This window comes from Manis pentadactyla, chromosome 14, assembly GCF_030020395.1.
Source record: "Manis pentadactyla isolate mManPen7 chromosome 14, mManPen7.hap1, whole genome shotgun sequence".
Classification (NCBI taxonomy): Eukaryota; Metazoa; Chordata; class Mammalia; order Pholidota; family Manidae; genus Manis; species Manis pentadactyla.
The window spans coordinates 67,022,573-67,046,497 of NC_080032.1; the positions used below are offsets into that span (position 1 = coordinate 67,022,573).

Genomic DNA, 23,925 nt, shown 5'->3' on the forward strand with positions numbered 1-23,925 from the left:
ATTAGGGTCTGGGAGGGCACACAGGGATCTGTGATTATTCCTTAGAGGTTCTGTGTGTAGGACTGTGAAGTAAGTTCACTTTGATGTCATGTGAGGGGCTGGACGGCACCCTGTGTGCGTCTGGAAAAGAGGGTCTCTGATGATCTGGGAGTGTCTGGGAGGGCTGGAAATGGTGTCTGTGGGGGTCTCCATTGCTGACCTTACCGCAGTCATGACAGGAGAAGAGCACAGGGGCTTGTCTACCCTGTTTCCTGCTGTTCCTTCAGCCCCATCTTTGGCACTTAACCTGCAAGGGTGTTGGTCCCCTATACCCCATTCCCAGAACGCACCTCTAGGGGCCCGTGAGAGGGCCCAGCTGTCCCGAGCCTTGGGGTCCCCTCTGTGCCCCTCCCCTGTCCCGAGGTGGGGTCTCTCTGCCCGGGATCCCAGTCCCACAGGCCCTGGCTGGGCTCTCACAGGGGCCCCTGGAGGAGCCGGGGAGCTGCGCGCAGAGGCAGATGTGGATCCAGGGGACAATGCGGCACAAGCGTCTGCACCCATTTGACTCCTCCACTCCGGCCCAAATGGGGGTGTGGTGTCCTGACAGGCACGGGGCAGGGCCGTCCATGGTCCCTGCATCAGGGCTCCCGGAGCAGGACTCACCCCCAGAAGTGGCCCTGTAGCTGGCCTACTGTGTGCGCTGCATGTGGCGGAAAGTTCACATCGCTCCCGCTTTCCCATGGGGACCGGCCAGGGTGGAGGGGTGTAGGCTGGAGCACAGCGCACAGTGGGCCATCCTGGACTGCGCCCTCATTCTGGACAGGTCACTTCCAGCCCGTTGTGTGACAGATCCTGTGTGTTGGCCTCTTCCCCCTCCGAGCCCTGGGCTGGGCAGCGCTGGGAGCCAGGCGAGTGTTGCTGTGGGACCCCAGGCCCGTCCCTTACTCTTTAAAATCCCCCTGGGAGCCTTCTTTATGGCCACGTGTGGACGTAAATGTCAGAGACCCTGAGTCAGTCTCAAGGAGCCCAGCCCTGTGCAGGTTTATTCAGTATATTGTGGGAAAGTCAAGCTTCCCTGCCTGTGTGAGCCTGGTCCTCTGTCATAGGTCCCCGAGGCAGCTCCTGGGCTCTGTGAGCTGGTGTGGGTGGAGACCCCAGGGCGGGCCACCATGCGGGAGCCATGGGCCCTGAGCTGCTCCTCCCCTCTGGGCTTGTGATGGCGGTGGGTCTCCAGGGCTCCTCGGTCCCTGCACCGTTGTGGGGTGCAGCGTGCCATTTTGCTACCATCCTCCCCTGTCCCCGAAAGGTTCAGGGTCCACCTTCTGATGGTGACTGTGCACAAGCCACAACAGCCTTGATCCCTGATTCCCCAGAAGGGAAGGTGTGGCCCATCCCTCAGGACCTCTGTGCACCCCACCCGCACACCCTCAGAGCCGGGACTGCATCCTCTTCCTGCTGCTCCTGAGTGGGAGAAGGGTGGAGGGAGGGGATGCTGAGCTAGAGGGACCCGAGCCCACCGCAACCCCGGCTTCATCAGGACAGAAGGGGCTGCCCGGCAGGTGTCAGCTACTCCCCACCCGGAGCTCCGGGTGGGGGAGGTCTCCTGCGCCTCTGCTCTCAGGCAAGCACTGCCCCGGACACCCCTGCGCCTGCGGGGAACTTTTCAGATACTTTCTGGAGCCTGAGGGGAATTTCAGCCTCTGTAAATATCTCCCTCACAGCTGCCCAAGAGCAAGCAGCAGGGCCGGCTGAGCCAGATCCTGGGGTTGGGGGGCGTCTTACAAGTTTTCGTCATCTTGTCATGTCCAGATGCTTTTGATTTGTAATGGGGCTCTCATGGAAACCTAAGGTGCATCGAGGGCAAGGGGTGCAGGTGGGCATGCCACACCACAGGCATCCTCAACCTCCCTTTCCACCTCTCGGGAAGCCACGGTGGCTGCGTGTGAAGAGCGGACCCTGACTCCTTCCCTTCCCCCAGCAGGGCACAGACAGAAGCCACCACCTCTCCTGAGAGAAAGGCATGTATTTTGGGAAATGATGGAAGTTGTGGTAGGAAGAATCCATCAGCACTAAGGGGATGTGCTGACGTAAGGAAAACCAAGTTTTCTTCACACTATATGGATCTTTTCTTGAAGAAAAGTTGTCCCAGGAAACACATGAAACCCCGCTCCCGCTGAACAGATGGCACATCTCTCTGAATCATAGGATGCCTTGGGCAGTGGAGGGTGCAGGCTGAGGCACCTGCCGCCCTTGGCCCGTGCTGGCGGGGCCTGGCTGGGCACCATAGCTAATGGGGTGAGAAGGCCCTGTTGCCGTCCTTGTCTCTGGCCAGCCTGCTCTTGCCAGCACTGCTGTGGCCCTTCAGGGTGGCCTGGAGATTGCAGGCTTTCTCTCTTGTCGCCCTCCCTTGCTCTTCATAGGAGAGAAGCCTGTGGTACCAGAAGTCTGTGGCACCATGTTCTCCTGCGGGAGCCTGGAATTGCCCTTTGTGCCAATTTAAGTCCGAGGGAGGACGTCCATGTTGAAGTTTGATTTTCTCGCCTAGGACACATCCCACAGGGGACGAGGCTGTCGCGATCCCCTGAGCCTCGGCAGCCCCGCTGTCTGGAGCAGATCTGCTATTGTCTTGTCCCTGGCTCTGGGCAGTCACTGATGGAGGCCTGCCTTTTTGCTGGGGAAGTTCACTGGAGAAAATCCCCCGCGGAAAGTGCTGTCTCTTTTTTGTGAGGTGGCTTTCTGGAGGAGCCTGTTCCTCCTTCTGTCCCAGCTGGCAGGACTTGCTTCTTAAGGATTCTACTGTTTCCTTATCCTTATTTATCATCCCATTGTCCTGGGAGGCCCACGGTTATGCTAATCTTTTTTCATGCTCTTCTTGGCTGGACCTCCTCACCAGCAGGGACAGCCATCTTGCTCTGGCTCTGATCTGGCTCCTCTGGTTTCCAGGACCCCTTCAGCCCCTGGCTGCTCTGATGTGAGGCCCATCTACTCAACATCATGTCACCTGACACATGCGCAGCTGATGTGTCCCCAGTTGATGTGCTCTGCAAGCTGCACAGAGAGCACTGAGAATCTGAACCATCTGCGGCAAGAAACGCCCGGGAGTGCTGCGGGAGCACAGGAGCGTCGCAGCTCTGAAGAGGCTCAGCAGGGCCACTGTCCGCAGGCTGCTTCGCGGACTCTACCTTCTCATGGAGCTCAGAGTCACTGTGCTGTGCATCAGGCCGTGGCTCTTCCGGATCCTGAATCACACCCTTTACACTTTGCAGTGTTGGGATTTTATTTGTCCCTGGAGTCCCTGATCTCCTCAGATCCACATTAGTAATTTGGGAGTTGGCCAGCGCACTGGATTTCAAGGTGACTTTCCAAGCAGAGGCCTCCTCAGCCACCACCAACCCCTGGTCTTCATCAGCACTTGAAGAAGGGGACCCAGTGCTGCCCTCCAACACTGTGATCCTGCAGTGGGGGACTCCTGCGGCCCAGCCTCCACTCTCCCCACCTGACTCACTGCTGGCCATGGCTGCACCTGGGCCCAGCTCCAGGCTGGCTCTGTTGGCCCTCACGGCCATCTCGCTGTGCCACATTCTGCCCACAGACACGCACGTGGAGGTCTGAGAAGGCATCCTGCTCGCCTGTGTGGTCAGAGGTGCCTCTGAGGACGCATGGCCATCATCAGGTAGTGTCTCTTCCACGGAGTTCTAGATTTCCTCATACGTAGGTGAGGGGGCTGGGACTGGACTCACTGGGCTGAAGACTTGAGCTTTTTTAACCATAGGAGGTAAGGTCTTCTGCTCACTTTCTCACTGCTTCTCCACAGAATGACATTCCAGATTGTGCTGGGATGGGGCCACAGGCTGAGGCAGGACCTGGGATGGGGTCACAGGCTGATACAAGGACTGGGATGGGGCAACAGGCTGATACAAGGGCTGGGATGGGGCCACAGGCTAGGGCAGGACCTGGGATGGGGCCTCAATCTGATACAAGGGCTTGGATGGGGCCACAGGCTGAGGCAGGACCTGGGATGGGGCCGCAGGCTGAGGCAGGACCTGGGATGGGGCCGCAGTCTGATACAAGGGCTGGGATGGGGCCACAGGCTGAGGCAGGACCTGGGATGGGGCCACAGGCTGAGGCAGGACCTGGGATGGGGCCGCAGGCTGAGGCAGGACCTGGGATGGGGCCGCAGGCTGAGGCAGGACATGGGATGGGGTCGCAGGCTGAGGCAGGACCTGGGATGGGGCCACAAGCTGATACAAGGGCTGGGATGGGGCCACAGGCTGAGGCAGGGGTTGAGTTGGTGAAATGTGTGGCCCTACTGTAGCCTGAAATCGGAATGGTAAGGCAGGAGAGTGTCCATTGAAAGAGAGCAAATCTCTTGCTGGGAACCAGATTCCCTGGCATTAGCCTCCAGCGACTCACTGTGTAGAAAGGGGATACCCCAGAAGAACTGTTTGTATTTCTGCTGTAAATGGTCCCCCAAATCCTTAGTATCTGGGGGCTTTCCAGGACTCGCCAGCTGCTCTGGTTTGCCTTTTGTGCTCTCACCCTTGGACTTCACAGTCCCCAAACAATTCAGGCGGTGGTCTGACCCATCTCCCTTTTCGTTCTCCTTCCTCATCTTCTGCTCTGTTCTCCTGCTGATTAGTGTGTCCCGCAGCTTCTGGGTGTCAGGGTTGACAAATGAGGGGCTACAAGCCTCTACCTGTTTGTCTGTGGGGTGTCCCCAGAATGAGACCTCTGGTGGGTGTTGGGGCAGGTGTTCTTGCTGTGACATGCATCGTGAGGAGGTCGAGTGGCTCCAGGTTTTGGCATCTGCCTGACACCTGGAAGGGGCTGGCACGGGCGAGGTTGCGTGTCCAACGCCTGAGATGACTCGGGTGTGAGAAGCCAGCCAGTGGGCATATGGGGCCGAACTCCATGGGAGGGTGCCTAGGCGGAGTGCCATTGAGTCACGCTCAGTGTGAGTCAGAGTGGAGCTTGGTGGTGGGAAAAAGGAGGTCATCGGAGGTGGAGGGCAAGGCTCTGAATCCGTGGAATTTGGTGGGGAAGGGGAAGGAGTACGTGGGAGAGGCTCTGGTGGCTGAGAGTCACTCTGGGACGAGTCTGAATGGACACCAACTTTGGACGTTAGCAGGCCTGGTGATCAGCTGGAGGCCAGAGGTGGAGAGCGTGTGGCCGGAGGAGCCAAGTTAGCCGAAGGGCCCACGGCAGGAGCAGTGCTGTCCTCAGGCTCCCTGCACGGCCACTGGGCTCCCTCAGGCTCTGCTTCGGACCCCTCACTGGGCTGCTCTTGCGATGACATCTGAGAGTCACCGTTGTCAGGGAGCCTCCTCACACGGCTGCAGAAGACAGGAGGCAAGAGCTGCAGCCAGGAGCAGCCAGGGCCAGGAGGGGCCGAGCAGGCCAGGCAGGGCTGAGCGCCTGAAGCCCATGGTCCTGCAGGTCCCCATGCTGGCTGCACAGTGCTCCTGCTGTCCCCCAGGTCTGCAGTCACACCTGTCCCCATGTCTCCCCCACCACGTCAGTCCCAGGCTGCCTGCAGCCCTGGAGTCCCGTCATAAGGCTCTGGGAGGAAGGAGGACCCAGAGGAGAAAGGAAGATTCTTTACCTTCTCAGAAGAAGTAACAGGTCCTTAATCTCTCCCAGGTCACGAAGGAATTCTCTGCAAGCTGGAAAGTGGAAGACGGGGTCATCGTGGGGAAGGCAGGGACCTAGGTGTCTTATAGGAGACTGAGGGCTACATCCCTTTAGGGGAGACATTGGGGAGGTTAGAGCCTGGAGCCCAAGCCTCAGAGTCCAAGGCCATAGGATCCCTGATGGCGATGGCAAGACTCGTGACTGGGAACGCTTTGCCATTTGCAAAGTGCTTCGACATTCATTGCCTGCTGCGGCCCTCACAGCCATTTTCTGGGGGAGACATGGCAAGGGCCACCTCACAGAGGCACCTGAGGGCAGGTAAACGCCCACACGTGGACCTGGAGTCCCCCCTTCCCAATCCGGACACTCTTGGTCCACTCCAGCCCACCGCGTCCATGCTGGGCAACACCATCCTCAGGGGCGTCGTGTAGCTGGGCCCTCCAGCGGGAGAGACAGGCTGACTCGGGTGGGCAGGGCCGGCTGACAGAAGCTCACCTTTCAGAGATCCACTGCTTTTTTTATACTTTTTCTTTTCTTTGGCTCCAAGTGATGCTAAGGGACCAAAAACATGACAGGCTTGGACCAAGTCTCACTCACCTCCATAGACAAGCTGCAGAGGCTTGGTGTCTATACACAGGACTTCCTACATTTACCTAACAGGCCCCGAGGTGTCCTGTCCTTGTACTCATTTTTAACATAGATAAGAACATTTTCCCTTTTCCTTCTTTGAAAAATGTAAAGAAGGATTTTCTGTGTGGGACCCGCCCTGGCTTTCTTGTGTCAGTGTATTTCTCTGCTCAAGAAACACACATGTGCTCAGACCTACAGGCCCCTCTGAGCTCTGTCAGGCCGCACTGTGCCTCCCGAGGCCAACGCCCCACTGCAGCCTCTTCTCAGAGGCACTGCGGGCTCAGCACTGCCCTCGGGTCAGCCTGGACAAAGCCTCGCCCTAGACCCTTGCCCCAGGAAGGCAGCTGGTAAATCAGTGCTCAGGGGCCTGTCCTCCTGCAGACATCAGATTCTTAGAATCTGGGCCCCAGCTGCCGGCCACTGGGTATGGGATTTTCCTGGAGCCCTTTAGCCACCTGGCCCCTGTCTAGGATCTTTGGCTAGATCCTCCTGCCGGAACTCGTGCCTGGCCTGGCTTATGCCTAGAAGGAGGATCTTGTATTCTTTCCTGAGAAGAGATGAAGAGATGATCTCTTCTTTCCCATCCCAGGAGCCTCTACAGCTGACTCCAAAAAGCAGAAGTAAAGAGAGAAAAGAGAGAACCACATTCTGTTGGGTCTGGGCCAAGGTTTCCTTACCTTCCTGATGTTTCCATATTTTTTAGATGGTGTTGGTGAGGATGGATCACTTGCGAAGAAGGGGAGTAATAGAAGGAAGAGCTCAAAGGAGTAAAGTTAGACCCCAGGAATTTTGAATTCATAATTTAATCATAGCCCTTTTTTGTTGTTTTGACATAGCATTACTAAAATGATTTTTAAAATGTACTTCTGTTTACAAAATTAGACTTGGATATCTATTCGATGCAATGAAAGAGAAACTTCCTCTAGGAACTCACTGTCATTCTCGTCCAAAGTGTTGGGCTTGATCAGTATTTTGTCTTCGTGATATAGGACTTCTTCTGGCAGCTCTTTTTCTGGGCACATCTCTGCGTGTGATCGTGTCATCTCCACCATCTTCATGGATTTCAACCCGTTGTTTTTGTTTCCTGCATACTGATATTTGCCTTGGTTTGGTAGAGGACAAAAATCTCAACATTCTGGGTATCTGCACGATTTGAATCTTGTGTGAGAACCAGGTCTTAGGAGCAGCAAGTGACGGTGAGAATCGGGAAGTAGAGCAGAAGGTGGAGGAAGGCGAGAAGAGAATGAAAGCAGCCACGTGAGTTTAGAACCCGTGAAAGGTCTCCAGTCAGCAAAGGGTTCCACAGAAGGAGCAGAACAAGGTAACAGCACCTAGCAGCAAAGGCAGGGTGTTGACGCAAGTATTTGTTGTTCCTTCTGTAACTGACCTTGTACTTTTCTGATAAGCTTGGATGGTCTTATGTTAGAAAATTATATTTAAATTAACTGAACACAGATCGAGTTTCTGGAAACAGAGGAGTGCTGTTCAACTTTATTCTCAAGAATTTCCTGTGGTGCCTACTCAAGATTCAGATTATGCTCTCTCACAGAAATTGCCAACAAATAAGTCTGGGACTTGTTGAAGCAAGTACAGTAGGTGACACTGAGGTACACGCTCTACGGATCACTTTTTAAGAAGGATTGGAACAAAGAGAAGGGAACTGTCCACAGTTTCATATAGAATTGTTAATCTCATTATTGTTCCACTGGTGACTCCTATGGTGCATAAATCTTTGTCATATATTCAGAAAATGTTGTATAACCTTAGTGTAGTGACATAGTTTACAGTCATTAAGACATTTTTGTGCTGAAGAACATAGTTCTCTAAGCACCACCTTAGTTCTATCAAAGGTACTTAAAATCCAGATCACCAGAAATTCTGCCAAGCACTCCTTAGCTACAGCCCAGGTCCTTTAGCTTTAGCAGAAATGTAGTTTGAGTTATGAAAAATATGCTTTATTAAAATATTCAGTTCTATGCTTTTAGATTTTTCACACTCACTTCTATGTCTCTGCTTCCATTTCTTCTTTTATTTTTTTTTAAAAATAATTTGTACCACTTGAAAGTATTTTCTGCTAAATTTATAATACTAATTTAAGCAAATTTCTTTCTATTCTAATATAACACCAAACCAAATCAAAAGAAAAATTTTAAAGATATGTGAAATAGTACAAAAACTCCCATACATGTGCATAACCAGAGCAAATGCCTACTTGTTGAGGATTCCTGCATGAATCTGAACATAAATATTCAAATATTCAGAGTTCGTTTAAAATCAGTGGCTATAGTTTGATAGAGATTTAGCAAATATCTGTGCCCCACTAAAAAAAAAAGAAATTCTTTATAAAATTGTCTAACATAGAAACCAAATAGAATATTCTCTTTTGTTATAAATTATTGCCTATCACATCATATGTAATAAGGCTCTGTTTGATACAGTTACCCTTGTTTTCATTAAACCGAATCTCATGGATTCTAGACTCAGCTGTTGGATTTGGCAAGGTTCAGAGTGGGAAAGCAATGTGAACAAGATCTTTTGGGCCAATTCAATGTACTGCTTTTATTGCTTCTACATTTGAAAGTATAGTAGGACTTGATGTATTATAGGCTTGTCCTTGTCCATCCCATCAGTGCCGGAAGGACTGCTTTGATTGGAAGAGAGCAGTGCTAGAGGGAGAAACTCCCTGGCATTTGCCACTGGACAGTGTGTGTGGGATGATCAGGTTTTAGAGGGAATATCTCCACCCACCACCGTCTGAAGAATTCCCTATATAGAAGATGGATGCTCTGTTGGTTGGAAAGTCAGAAGCTTTGGCCTCAGTGGGGCTGGCTGCCGTGTTACTGTACCTCTACCAATGTGTGTGTGTGTGTGTGTGTGTGTGTGTGTGTATGTGTGTGTGTGTGTGTGTGTGTGTCAGGGATGCTTATAAACATCCACAAAACCCAGGAATCTGCTCTCCGAGTAAAGTTTCTTGGGACAACATGGTATGATTCATGATACTTAATCGAGACATCAAAGAAACACTGCCCTCTCTTCCCACCTCCCACAAGGAGGCCCAACATCTTCTTGGGTGTGGGAGAGTCTAGGCATTGTGCTTGGTGCATTAACTTGCAAATCAGCCTTCTTTGAGTGGTTATGGAAGCAGTCCAGCAAGTTGTAGCATTCTGTCTCTGTGGCCTCAAGACCTCAATAATCCCTTAGAAGCACAGTTTCCTCCAGGTGATGATTGGTGCCCCTCAGGGATGCAGACCTGTTGCCTCCCTAACACAACTAACTACCTTTCACATTCCTTCTGAAAGGCAGCTATTAATTTGCTCTAAATCAAGTTTTCTTGTAAAAACAGAACACTTGACCCATGGGGCCTTGTGACTCCTTGGCCTGACATTCCTATGTTGGGGTGTTGCAATGTGGACTCAATGGAGCCAGCGTGAGAAGGACACACGTTCCCTCACCAAGTGGGATGTTACACTCAAGGACACAGAGAGCTTGGATCCGGCGGCGTCTTGTCTTTCCTGAGAAAGTGGCACCTACGCCTTTGGTGCAAACTTTAGTCCCAACTCCATCACTGAAGAAGAGTGATGGGCTGGTGGCCCTCTTAAGTCACAGAGGACCCCCAACTGATGCCACTTGAAACCTGATCCCAATGTCCCTGTTCTGGTGCAGAGCTGTCCATGCAGAAGGAGAGCAGGTGTGGTCGCTACACTTAATGGGCAGCACGCAGAGCCATTCTCATCGCTCCAGGCAGGATCCCTCTGGCTGAATCTCTGTGTTTTTTATTAACTCATGAATGGATTGTTGCCAGCGGCCCACCCGTGTGGCCTACCCTTGGGAACCTATCCTCCTCTGCGTCATAAACTGTAGACAGAATTTACAGCTACTGATTTAACTGTTTCTCATGTAAGTGCCCACATTTTCTGATCAGAATCAGGTTGTTCATTGAATCTGCCCTGTCCGACTGCTACCATGGCTGCCTGGATCCATCATGATGGGACGTGATGACACGCCACAGACCAGCACAAAGTAGAGGACTCTGTTTCTGATTCAGAGGCTACTTCCCATTGCATGCCAGACTTGTGACTCCTGCCCAAGTTGATCCTATTGTTTTCTGGCGGAGGAGGGACTCCAGTGCCCAGGGCACTGCGCCCACCCACTCCTAGCAGGCTGATTCCATCAGCTATTTGATCTGCTCTTGGAGCCATCAGTAGTAACTCATACTGTCTGCCCTTTTCTGAGCAATAGTGTTACTTATTCCAATTTGAGTACCCACTCGGGTCACAACATTTTGGCCTGTGAAAATAATCCTTGACAGGTTCTCACCTCTCCAGGCCATTTATAGTCTGACACATTTATTGCACAGCCTCTCAAAATGGCTAATATATAAATACTCTAATGTAGGGTTTTTGCTACTGATTGCTAGGAATGAATTGCTTCTTTCAATATGTTCTACAAATCATGGCTGTTTTGTTCACATATTTCAAGAATTATCTTTATCACAGTGTAGCTTCCCGTTTCCCTAACAAAAATTTATGCTTCTCAAATATGAAGATTTCTGTTTCTCTAATATTAAATGTCTGAATGTGCTTTCTAATAACCTCATCCTATCATATTTTATTTTCTTGTGAAGTTCAAGATTGAAAAGAACAGTCTGTTTTATTAAAATAGGCGGTATGACAGGTGCTCATATAGGCATTTACTTGCCTATTATTTCTTTTTACTAAATATGCTACCTGAATAGATCCCCTTGAGAAGATATTTCCAAGAAACTCATGTTTGGAACATGATTATAACATTTAATAGTCTATATATGACTTGCATTAGTGATTTTTTTCATCCTTATGTTATTATTTGTCATTCTCACTCCATTAAAGATTCTTAATTTGTATTATTAATTTTAATTCATATTATTTCACATTGTTATATGTCTTTTCATTCGTCCTTCCTTCTGAGAAAAGCCCAGTCATGACTCTGAAGTTGATGTTATTGGCTGTGATGGTCAATGTCCAACTCGTGACACTGATATGATGGTTACAGTGGTGGCAATCGCCACATCCAAGTTTATAAATCTCAGTTTTGAGATTTCCTTCTCCTTTCAGCTAAACTTACTGCGTCTTGGCCAATTACTCAGGTTTTACTTCTAATATCTTCTACAATAAAATCTCATTTTTCATCATAAATATCATTCTCCTTTCCCATCACTCCCCTGAGGTTCCCCAAGAGTCACGAATAACATCAAGAGTGGTCTAGGTGCTAAATGCCTTTCAAATGCTAGTAACACTGTGGTTGAAAATATTCTGTACAGAGGAGTGTACAGTGAGTGGATGTGTCAGCAACACCTTTACATACCTCCAGTGTATTGACCAGATACCCAGCGCTTAAACACCGCTGGATTAAATGCAGAAGAAAATCCGGTACCCTTTCTGAAAAAATGCAACATGTGCCACATCAGAATACAGATGGCTTATTTAATCAGTAATTATATGACAAATATTTAACAGCAGCTAATACCTTAGAAAAATATCACAGCACTTTATCAGAACTCAGTTATTTCATAATGAATAAAATAAATAGATTTTTTCAGCTAAGTCTTTTCCAGGCAACACTGCGCAGGGCATCAGGATAATGATTACATTGTACTCTACTGTGGAGTGTCAGAAGCAGGAATTCACAGGGACGGATTCCAGCCACTGGCAGGACCTGGTAATCAAGGGGGAGGCCGGAGAATGAAAGAGTTTGTCCACTTTCTCCTCTCACTTTCTGACCCCTGCCAGCATCTCACAATGGCTGAAACCAGAAGCCAGAAGCCAGAGGGCAAGGAAACCTGAGCATCACAGCTGTTCAGAGTGTAGCCTGCAGGAGCACAGGATGCTGCAGAGAAGCACGGAGCCAGGCTGGGGGCCGGTGTTAGGAATAGAAGATATCAAAATCCTGCCATTGCAGTAGCCAGTGGTGACAGAGTAGTGACAGCTCTGCTGGGAACACACGGTCTGTCTTGCAGGATTGATGAGCTATGTCTGCCTGATTCTTGTGGGCTAAAAGGGGCCCAATGGGGGGCAGGGGGCCACCTGGGGGCCTCTTGGATGCTGTGGTAAACTGAGTAATGGCCCCTGAAAAATCCAGGTCACAGTCACTGGAAACCAAATACTCCCTTCTATGGCAAAAACGACTTTGCACAAGTGATGAATGAAGGGCGGAATCGTGGGGTAGGGAGAGTGTGTTGGTTTTTTCCAGGTAGCCTTGAAATTGAGTCACAAATGTTTGTATAAGAAGGAGGCAGACGGAGATTTGAGTACAGGAGGTTTTAAAAGGCCAAGTAATCCGGGACCGGAGCCAGGAAGGTGAAGCCACAAGGCAGGGCCGCGCACCGGAGAGGCCGGAAGGGGGAGGGGCAGAGCGCCCCTGCTGAAGCCTTAGAGGAGCCCCGGGGGGCCCTGGACCTCCAGCCTGGCAGGGGCATGCAGGGCCTTCAGTTCAAGGGAACGGCCAGAACTAGACAGCAAACCAGCGAAGGCCACTGCCCGCGGCAGAGGAGCTGCAGCCACAGGGCTCCGCGGGCATTTCCCCGGGCTCAGCCCGCGTCACTGCCGAAACCCCGAGAAACGGCAAACACGCCCCTTTTTCTTTGCTATTTTCTCAGTCTGAACTCCGTTGAAGTTTGAAGGAGAGAGTAATGTTACATTTGCACAGGAATAATTTTATCCTATAGAATTGGAACTTTGGTTGAAATCGTTGTGACTGAAAATAACTCAATTATCTGAGAACCACCTACATAATTGGAGACTCTGGGGAGGCCCGAAAAGAAAAAAACTACACAAGTTTAAACGAAATTGAGAGAAACCTTGACCTCTACTTACACAGGCAGTATGTGAAATATTTTAATTGTTTTGCTTATGTGAATAGGATTTTGAATTCTAAGTAACAATGATTAGCTTCCACATATAAGCTTTTTTATCTGAAATCTGCTTAAAGTATCAAGAATCTGTCACTCTTCTGGTTTTAATCTTCCGGGTTTATCTTAGTGCTGTTGTTCATGTGAGAACCAAGCCCTCTGAATGTCACGTGTCTCCGTTCTGTTCATTGTACGTATCACAGCCACCATCTGATCCCTCCAGCAGACGCTATAGTCATGATCCATCGAGTGTTATATAATCATTAGACAGTTACCATAGAGATAGAGAATCCAATAAAAGCACACTTAATATAAAGGTTACTTGTAAGAATACATTTAATATAAGGAGTCATTTTAGATTTCGAGCTGCAGTTGTTGGTCCTGCGAAGGACCTTCGGCCTCCTCCTCTGTTGTAGGGACTATTGTAAATCCTATGGAATGAGGTGCGCGCACATTCAGAAAGGGTCGTCCCAGGAGTCACACAGAGTGGGCCTGGCCGAGATGAGGGGGGGAGCCTGTGCGACCTTTGGCGGGGGTGGAAGGGGCTGTACAAACAGTGGCCAAGGCTTTGCTTGGGAAAGAGCAGGAAGGCTTCCTGCCTGGGGCACAGGGGATGACGGGAAGGGGGAGGGAGAGGAAAACAGGACCAGGCAGGGCGGCAAGGCAGTGGCAAAGAGTCTGGGTTTTACTGGAAGGAGGGAGGTGCATGGTGAGGGCCCAGGAGGTAAACAAAGCCCATGCCAGATCACAAGTGGGGGGAATTTAATACAGGAAAATATTTACCAAGCTGGCAGAGAGCCTGAGAAGACAAACAGGAGACAGAAGACAGCGATGAGTGAATCAGCAAGCTGGCACCATTTCCCGGGCTGGAGGTTCCCCCGAGCACATGGTGGCAACCGGGGCCGCAGGGGGTGGTGCCGGGTGGGAGCTGGGAAGAGGAAGCCGCTGCTGCTTGGCTGGACTTAAAACCGCACAGCATGTGTAGCCCCAGCAGGAGGCAGAGCCGGACGCAGAGAAAAAAAAGCATATCACCAGGCTTCTCCCCTCTTCCTACCTTCCAAATGCCAAGCCAGTAGCTTCCGTTGGCTGCACCTGACTGGACGCTGATTGGCCGTGGAGACTGAAATGCATTTTGCAGGAAGCAGCTCCCCGAGACATGAGCAGAGCAGGGGAAGGCCCAGGAGCAGGAAAGGATACGCCTGACAGAGTGGGAGAGACCGGATCTAACCGAGGCACAGAACCACAGCCTTTGGGGGATGATGCTCCTCGTACCCAGACCGGTGCCTTGTTAACACGGTATTCTTTGAGGAGAATCATTGAACCTGTCCTATATCTACGTGTCCATCTCTTTACTGTAACAGTAGGATCAGTAAGTTATCAATATGGACCCATGCGTGGAAGGGTCAGCAAGAAGGGAAGGGATTTTAGAAAAAAAGTTCTTGAAGAAAGAATTGAGTAGACTTTATTCCCTACACTAACATGGGATATACAAGTCTACTTATCCACAGTGCTGAAAACCAAATATATAAAAATATTTTTATTAGTTTGGTTCTAAAACCTAAGCTAAGCTAACCCTGGTTTTTATATAATACATTTTGCTATGAAAACACAGATGTGATTAGTTATGGGCTGAAGCACCAAATTCTACCGGTATTGTTAATTTATGCATGTATATGCACATTTTATATTGTAAAATACAAAATTGTGAACTTTAAAATACATTTCACCCCAAGGATTTTGGAGACAGAATTAGGGACTATATTTGTATCTTACATATCATTGCTCAGTTCTAAATGTTTCAAGACATAATGAGAGAGCACTGTAGGTAGAACAATCTCTGGTCTATTCTTGCTGTCTGTCTGTCTGTCTGTCTGTCTGTCTCTGTCTTTCTGGAGGCAGGGGAGGAGGCTGTACTGGTGCTGCCTGTGTACCATGCTAGCAATATCTCACGATATCCTGGACTAGAATAACATTTCCTTACTTTGAAAAGCACTTCACTACTATTTGTAAGGTAAGTTATTACCTTTAGATTGTGTTCTTGCTAAAACTGACATTTCAGGACAGTGTCTTGCTACAACCTGCTAAGCACGGGTGGCTTCTTTTAAAACTCAACACAATCATGACCTTCTGATTCACCTTTACTCCTGGCATTATTTTTACCATGTGCTCGCTTTCTTTTCCTGTCGTGTGAATTGGCTGTCCGTTTTGAAAACTTTGTTCCAATTACTGTTCAGTCGTGATTACAGTTCAGAGAGAACTCTGGGAGAAACAATTCCTTTCACAAGGTTTTGTATAAACAGACACCCTAATAATTTTTGTATATTATTATTTAATCATATAATATCCCCATAGCAGCCTAAGTGTTCTTTAGTGTTCTTACTTTCTCATTTTTTTCCAGCTACAAAATATGCTACCTCTAACCACTCTTATCAGAAGAAAATCCAGGTAAAAAAAGATCTCACGTAAAATACAGCTCTAGTGTTTACAGTCTAATCCACGCTTTTTGATTGTCATGTTAGTTTTCTCTGAGTTTGACTCTTCTGCCCTCCTCCCCTCTTAGTGGGTAAATGGTGCAGTGATTCTGAATTTAGTGTCGCTTCCTGTGGTCCTGTTTGCTCAAGTGATAATGACACAGACAACAGTTAGAAGTATAACGGTCACTACGTCCAGGCTCGCACACCTCACTTTTGGTCTCCTGTACACCTGCAGCTACAACTTCTGTTCCTTGACCAGGTAAACTGCTTCAGTCTCCAGTATCTTTTGTAGTAGGTTCTTGTTCTTTTTTTATCAGGCATGCTGTTTCCTCTGCCTGATACCCATTCACCTCATGTCCAAGGTTGTATGGTCACCAAAAGGGCTAGGGCCAGATCAGAATCCAAACTTCCCTAGTAAAATTTAATCTCCAAACTACTGGAATGAATGACCCCTGTCCTATGTCCTAGTGGTTTTGAGCACTTTCTAGGCATTAAGTGCTTTATAAGTTTACACATTAAGCCATTGTCACAACATATTTCTAATAAACTATGTAATTATATTTTACCTTTTAAGTTGGTGGAAATGAATATTAAAGGGGTGCATAATCTACTACCCATGTTTATAGATCTAACAAAAAAACAGAATCATGCACTTGAAGCTACTGACTTTTGACAACACATTTAGCACATTGAAGGGAAGAGAAGGATTATCTGATCAGGATCCATTAGAATCTGGTTTTGACTGTTGGGTAGTTCACCTTTGCACTGCCATCTCATTTAGCTTTGTGCTGTTTTTCTAGATTCTCTGTGTACCTTGTTCTCATTAGATTATCCCACAGATGCCATAATTTTCATTTGCTGAGAAGTTGCATTGATTTCTACCTCAATTGATATTTAAGCATCATTCAATTTTTCATCAGTCTACTTATCACCTGATTCATTTATATATACATTCACACATTCATTCATTAAATAGATGGTTATTTTTAAATCTGCTATGACTTAGGCATGGTTCTAGGAGCTGCAGACACAGAAGTCAACGAGACAGATAAAATCCCTGCTCCCGCTGTTTCTTTCCCTGGCAGGCCTGAGACAGACAAGCGCAAGGCAGGCACCGTTTTCCTCCCCTCCCCGTCTTTGCTGCACACCTGGAACTGTGTGCACAAAAGAAGTTATAGCAATTTCTTAATCTGAACACATTTTGTCTTTTTTGTGTATTTGTTTTCAGAACCAGGCCTGCCATAACTGCTTATATACAGTGTCCTTTATATAATGAACCTCATGATATTTTAGGTGCTTAAAAACTTTAGAGAGACCCATATGCAGTAATGGACACAGATTTGAAGTTGGATCAAAGAGCCTCTGGGAGAATGGAAAGGTAGGCCTGAGATCAGTACCGTTATTAAACAGTTATTACTTATAAAGTACTTAGAAGAGTACATGACACATAATAAGGATTAGTTGGTGTTCATTACATAAATACATATATGCAAACATGCAAATTACTTAGAAAATTCTCTGGCTCAACTCTCAGACTTCTCACTGATAGGTTGCAAAAAATACGCAAATAGTAACAGAGCATTTTCTCTTTTGGTTCATGGTGCAATAAGCACACAAAATGTCAGAAACATTTGTTCCAGCAGTTTCTTTTGCAAATAGAGGCCAAATGGGCATTTTCTACACTAATGGGAAATATCTTTACTACAGATGTATGTAATTTCCAGCATCTCCATGTAGGTTGTACATTTTTATCATTAGCAGTGGTGATGCCTTAGACAGAAATCAGCAATGCAGCGTTTGGTATCAGAGGTGATTGGAAATATCCCTTCAGCAGCCACTACAGGAGCTAATTGTAAAGAGGTCCAGAGACTTTACATGTTTGAGCACCTCCAATTTAGAAAAAGACTTGTTCTTTTTCTTTGAAAAATAAAAGCACATATATTGTTAGAGCTCTCCACCATTTTTTCTCACATAGTTTCAACCACCATGTTTACTGTGACCTTTAGTTAAAGTAGCTAACTGCTATGACAGAAAATGCTCCTGGGTAGAGGCTGGAAACTGTCTACTGTGTAGAAGCATTTTCTCAGCCTAGAGGAGCTCATGAACACACGCAAGGCAACTTTCTACATTTTATATCTTAACGTAACAAAAAATTCCACATTTGTTAACATATTTATTTTTTTAACTATGTATATGCCTTTCACTGTCTTTAAGGTATTTTACAGCTCTGTAAACTATGAAAACTGATAGAATATTGTCAAGCTCCAGCTCTTATTGACCGTAAAGTATAACATCGCATGATTCTCTATTTGAGGGGTTATATTAGATTATCAGGATGGCTTAGGTTCTAGTTTGTTTCAGCTTTTCAGTGATTTAAAGTCTTATTTGTACTTTTATTATGGACATTATTACTTAATAGACTTTTATTGTAATAAAGTTAAAACACATTTAGAGGAGCTATCCATAACACCAAAAATTAAAGTACATCAATGGCCCACTGTTCATTCAAAAGAAGACAGATACTGAACTATCCTGATCCTTGAGTTTCCTTATTTCTTCACTGGTGTCCAGAAAAAAACCCCCCAAAACTGGTTTCCAAATCCAGACAGAACTGCACCGACCAAAGTGGGGTGATCTCTTCGCCTCCTACTCCCCATCTCCTGTGCTCCGACTGCTGTTCTCAGATCCTCACCTGCCTTGCACTGCACCACCTTAGAATCTTGCTTTATTTTCCCTTATGCACCCTTTCATGTCCCCTCTACTGTCAATATTCTCTGGAACTGGAAAGTTTGAGAAACAGTATCCCCATCAGAGAGCACAAATACAACATGCATCCCCATTGAATGACTTCAAAAAATTTTTGTTTTCTAGGGAACAGTTAATTGTTGCAGAAAGGGAAATGGCCACAATGTGGGGGAAAACCCTTATTGTTTATCTGACATAAAGAAAACTCGAGACAACAGCAATCTACAGCATGCCACACTCTGTAATGCAAAGGGGGAATTGGTAATGTGTATTTTGCATCCCGTACTGTCTCTGGCATTTAATTTGTCCTCTTCATCTGATTATTATGAATAAATTATAGAACACCATCTGTCTTTTGTAGGTTAGCACAGTTTGCTCCAGGCTCTGTGATTTACAAGCATCATTTTATTTAGTCATCCCCCAAACCAATGACTTAAACATAATAATTATAAACTGTGAAATTCTGGCCTAGCAGTTGTTATTTATTTAATCACCAAGCTAGAAAGTGCTGGAGCTTAGCTTTGAATCCAGGTCATTCATATTCGAAGGCCAAGCCTATGAATCTGTGTTATTCATACTATGTGAATCACTATGCTGACTTAGACTAAATCAGTTCAATGAGAAATCTGAATGTAGAATTTTGCCTGCAATTAGTGCATCTAATTTCAGGAGAAAAATGAAAACAAAAATAGCTTGAAGCCATGAATTATACCTGACACAGTAGACCAAATGGGAGGAAAAACTTTTATCTCAAACTGTCATTGGCCCAGTTAGGACCACCATGTTTTCCTAAAAAGTATTTCTTGCCTTTTATAAAATAACATATACCTATTGACCATGTTGGCCTGGCTTATTATTTTATGCCATTCAATTATCCTTTCATTACATTAAAATCTAAAAACAATGGTGAAGAGGGATGAAAAGAAACAAAATTAAAGTCTAATACAAATTCATCTTTTACTTTTCCCATTTCCAAAAAATTGGGTGTCAAATTTACAGTTAGCAAGCTATTAATATTTTAAACATAATTGTAAATTTGGAGCTAAAAAATACTCAAAATGATATAAATTGATCTGTGAGAAAAAATCTATAGTAAACACTAATTTGTCACCCAAAATGTCATCTTGTAACCATTTGTTTTTTCTCCAATTTTTTATATCTGTGATAAAGATTTTACCATTGACTTTTTTTCCCGCTTACTAGTAAGTGTTTTTCTGAATGTTAGGCTACTAAATGACCGTGAATCTAGCTCAAGTCAGATTCTGCCTGCTGTCTTCAACCTTTACAAACATGTGAATCTGAACAAAATCATATTGTTTTCCTATTGCACTATCTCCAATGGCTTTAGCTGTGCCAACCCCACATACCTCTCTGTGGTATGACTAGAGTCTGGGGCACCACGTGCATCCTACTCTCCATGAGTTTCCTTGACTTATGTCATGTGTAATTGGTAGTGTTTGTCCTATTTCATTACTGGAAAGAGAGTTAGTGTCCAACGTGGGACAGAAACTGCTCTTTCCTGAAATAAGGCCTTTGTAAGTGGAACAAATGTTTTGCATCCACTTTGGAAGCAGGAAGCATCTCCTTTTGGAAGAAAAATGGTTAATATTCAGCAGAATGTGATGATCAATGATAGGGAGACCACTAGAATTATATCTTGGGACTACAGAATCATGAAGCAGAGGATCTAATGAAAAGTAAAGCCAGATAATAAATTTGCTTGAAGTCTCAGATATTGAAATAATTGGAGGAATCAACTAATAACCATGTTCACAAGGGAATAGATTAGTCTTTCTCCAACCATATAGATCTCTAGGGCAGAAGGGACAAAGGGAACTCTGAAGGTTTATTTCAGGGCTTTACTTGGTGGCTGACTGAAGATTCCCATGTCCTTAGTGAGAAAAGGTCCACTTGAGCTAACGGCTAGACAGTGTAACCTGAACTATGTGCACTGTTATCATTGCCAGGATGTTGGCAAGTTTAAAATAGTTTGCTTGCATTTCACTGCATACTCCCCAGGTTCAGTTCACCAAGATGGATGAATGCCGTACATAACTGTATGGACATTAATTTGGAAACACTGTTGTATTTCAAGATGGCATCCATTCATGCACACCAGAACGGTCTCTCTCCTCCTATGTTTGCTCATGTTTGTCTATGTTTTCATTCTTTTCCTGTCCTGAAACTATGGGACACTGGCCCAGTTCTTATTTATGTACAGCCACTCTGCTGTATTTCCTGAAATTCTTGCACTGTTAGAATAGTGACTCAGGGTTGTGTTGAGCTCTTCAATCGGGGCAAAGGACAAACAGCCTTCCAGAAGCACATGACACATCTCTTCTAGAAGTATGTGACCATATCTGATCCTGGGAAGCAGGTATGGGGTCAAAGTGTGGATAATATTTCCTTTCTTTGTATTTCAGGTGTGGATAGGCCTCCCTAATAAGTCCTTTACCTCTTTTCCAGGCAATACTCCTGAGTGAAACCTTGTCATCCTTGCGGTTACTAATTTTAGTTCCTCATAAGACTATTTTGTCTGTTTAGCTTAATGTAAAGTAAAAGTTGACCAAAGCTTAGAAATAAATTGACTATAGCCCCTCCCACCTTGGCAATCATCCCTTTTTATTTTTTGTAACTGATACTTTGTTATGAGTGGGGCATCAGAAAGTTGTTGGATATATTTGCTATCAAAAAGTGTGAGTACAGAAGTTGGACTCAAAATAACCAGGATAATAGAAGCAAATAATACACATTGTTATATAATTATGCAAAGTGACTCTTCATATTTTACCTAGAGGTAGACAAAACTTAGCAAATCTTACCTCAGCAACTCTTAGCTAGTTGACTTTGAGCACATTTACTTGATAATCCTCTGCATCTTTATTTAAGAAATAGTACTATCAATAACAGGGCTTATAATGAGTAAATGAGGTAAATTATGCAAAATATCTAACAAATTTTGCAATGTAGTAAACCCCCAAATTGTCTGTTTTATAGATAATTATTAAATATAATATATATACTATGAAAATTTTGTCAATTTATAGGAAAATAAAATGCTAGGCATCATTATCATTGAGTCCAGTTGTATTTGAACCAACCATGATTTTTCTTTCTTTTTTGGTGGGGAGAGGCAAATCTGTGTACCACTTGAACTATTACTTATTTTTGTGTCAACTTGATTCACATTACAAACAAACAAATAACTAAATAAATATAGACTAGTTTTCTACTAAAAAGGTAGGGGAATTTTAAAACAGCCAAGATATGGAAGCAACCAAAGTGTTCATCGATAGGTGAATGGATAAAGAAGAGGTGGTACATATACCCAATGGAATATTATTCAGCCATAAAAAAGAAAGAAGTCTTGCCATTTGCAACAACATGGATGGACCTAGAGGGCATTATGCTAAGTGAAATAAGCCAGGTGGAGAAAGACAAATACCATATGATTTCACTTATTCATGGAGTATAAAAATAAAACAAAACTAAACTAACAAAACAGCAGTAGACTCAGAGACACTGAAAAGTGACTGGTGGTTACCATGGGGAGGGATGGGTGGGTAGATAGGATTAAGGGGCACAAAATCTCATACATAATATAAGTTGGTCACAAGGTTGGACTTGCAGCATGGAGATTACAGTCAATGATTCTATAACATCTTCCTATGTTGACAGTTGGTAACTGCACTAGCTGGGGTGAGGGTTTAATGTGTGCAGCTGTTGAATCACCGTGTTGTGTACTTGAAATATAATACTGTATATCAACTATACTTCAATAAAATTTTTAAAAGATAGCTGTGGAATCAATTATAAAATTTTAACAATAATCCTCTTCTATGACTCTCAGATTCATTTTAGACTACTAGATCTTGGAAATGTGTGTATTGATTGAGTCCCAGTGGACGAGAATTTAGTGCAAAAGTTAAAAGGCAAATTCTCTAGACTGACAGGCTTTTACTGACTCTAATAATCTTGTGTACTGATGTGTCTTATCATTCTTAGGGGACCTTCTACTTCCCTTGTCTTTTCTTTATACCCCAACTTCATCAACAGATATGAACCACAGAGCTTTACAATGTAGATATTTTTCGTCTAAAGGTCAAGAAAGACGCTTAGTGCTATTTTGATGATGCTTAGTAAAAATACTTGAGATTTAGACTTCAAGAAGTGACCAATTTGTCACCTTCCTGTGTTATATCAGAGTGAGAACCCAAAGGGCCCCTCATGCTCACCACAGAGAAACTGTTTTGGGCCACGTGGGGGTTGACAAGCCGCAGCTGCAGTCAACAAGCTCTCTGCAGCTCTCACATGAGGTTCTTACTCTTAAGACTCATGTGTTGCGCTTTATTAGAAGAGATGTATTTTAAGGGCTGAAATTAAGAAATTTTGAAAAGAATTTTACTTTTTCTCCACTCTGGTTTTATAAACCTCTCCCTACAATAAGCAAGCAGAAAATGCCAATATTTTATGCAAAATACATGTTACCAATTAGGACACCATTATTTGAATGCTGCTTTTGCTGTGTGTTGACACCTCACTTTATAAACTAGCTATTTGAGTGTTTGGTGCCGGGAAAGATTTAAAAATACTCAGAATGTTCACACTGTATTGTTTCTTTCATTTGAGTCTGTGTAAGCTACTCCTGAACCAGATGAAGAGTTGGTTTTATTGTTTGTTTATCTATTTATTTCTTTGATGGGGAAGGAGTTCCTCTGGTTGTTACTTTCTTTTTTTCTATTGAAGTGTATTGGCATTTCTAGCCTCACACAAAAAAGGGAAACTTTTGTAACATCTCTGGTTGATACCCATGATTGAATTTGCAACTGTCAGTTAAAATTGCAACTGTTAAACGTCATCCTTGTGAAAACAACAGGCAGTCTCTGAAACCTGTAATATAGTTCCAAAGATATGGTGTAACTTATCAGTCAAATCAAAACAATGTGTTGAATAACTGAAAATCAGCATGTCTACCAGTGGCAAATGTTTCCCCATTTGATTGGATTACAAAGCGATCGTCTCTGCTCCATAGGAAAGGCCAGAGAAAGACCCATAAAGGACAATCCCAGTCACCTCTTAGGAAAGCTCCCTTGGTGTAACTGAATGACCAATAAGAAGCAGGCTACTGCATTTAAAATACTGTCAGGATCTTTGACTCTAGGTTAAGAATATTCAGAGGTGGGAGATTTTTAAATGATTTCCTATTGCTAGGTATACTTGTGTGGTCTTTACTAAGAAAGTATTGAGCCTAACAGAGTTTCTGATGTATTAATAAATGTCTACAGCAGTAATATAGTGGGATGCCAAAATAATTCACTGGAATTCAATGTACTGATCCAGTTAATGTGCACTCATACACCTAATGAGACATTCACATTAAGTGCAAAAATAGGCATGTAATATATGCTCAGTAAATGTTAAGATTTTCCCCTGCTGAACCAACTCATTAAAATGGAAACTGAGAAATAAAGGAAAAGTTTCAGTCATTTATTTTGCCTTTTCTTTAACAACCATACTTCAGAGTAACAAAATAATTGGTAATTATTTTCTAGAATATAAAAATGGAAATTATATGATGAT

General features: G+C 45.2%; 1 protein-coding gene and 1 long non-coding RNA gene across 3 annotated transcripts in view; one reads left to right on the forward strand and one right to left on the reverse strand.

Annotated features, from left to right (window-relative positions):
• Window positions 1-4,928: 4,928 nt before the first annotated feature.
• LOC130680517 (uncharacterized) overlaps window positions 4,929-23,925 on the reverse strand; it is a 634,026-nt gene continuing 615,029 nt past the window's right edge. Inside the window, exons 3-5 of one of the 2 annotated variants that reach the window (XM_057491208.1) lie at window positions 6,106-6,162; window positions 5,582-5,642; window positions 4,929-5,312 (exon numbers count right to left, since the gene is read on the reverse strand). In XM_057491208.1, coding sequence (XP_057347191.1) covers window positions 5,117-5,312; window positions 5,582-5,642; window positions 6,106-6,162 — 314 coding nt within the window. In that variant the 3' untranslated portion in view covers window positions 4,929-5,116. The remainder of the gene's footprint in view (window positions 5,313-5,581; window positions 5,643-6,105; window positions 6,163-23,925) is intronic. The other variant, XM_057491210.1, reaches the window with a different exon arrangement.
• On the forward strand, window positions 14,313-15,934 carry LOC130680528 (uncharacterized). The gene is made up of 3 exons (XR_008993550.1): window positions 14,313-14,422; window positions 15,525-15,571; window positions 15,687-15,934. It is a non-coding gene; the product is annotated as an uncharacterized LOC130680528 (long non-coding RNA).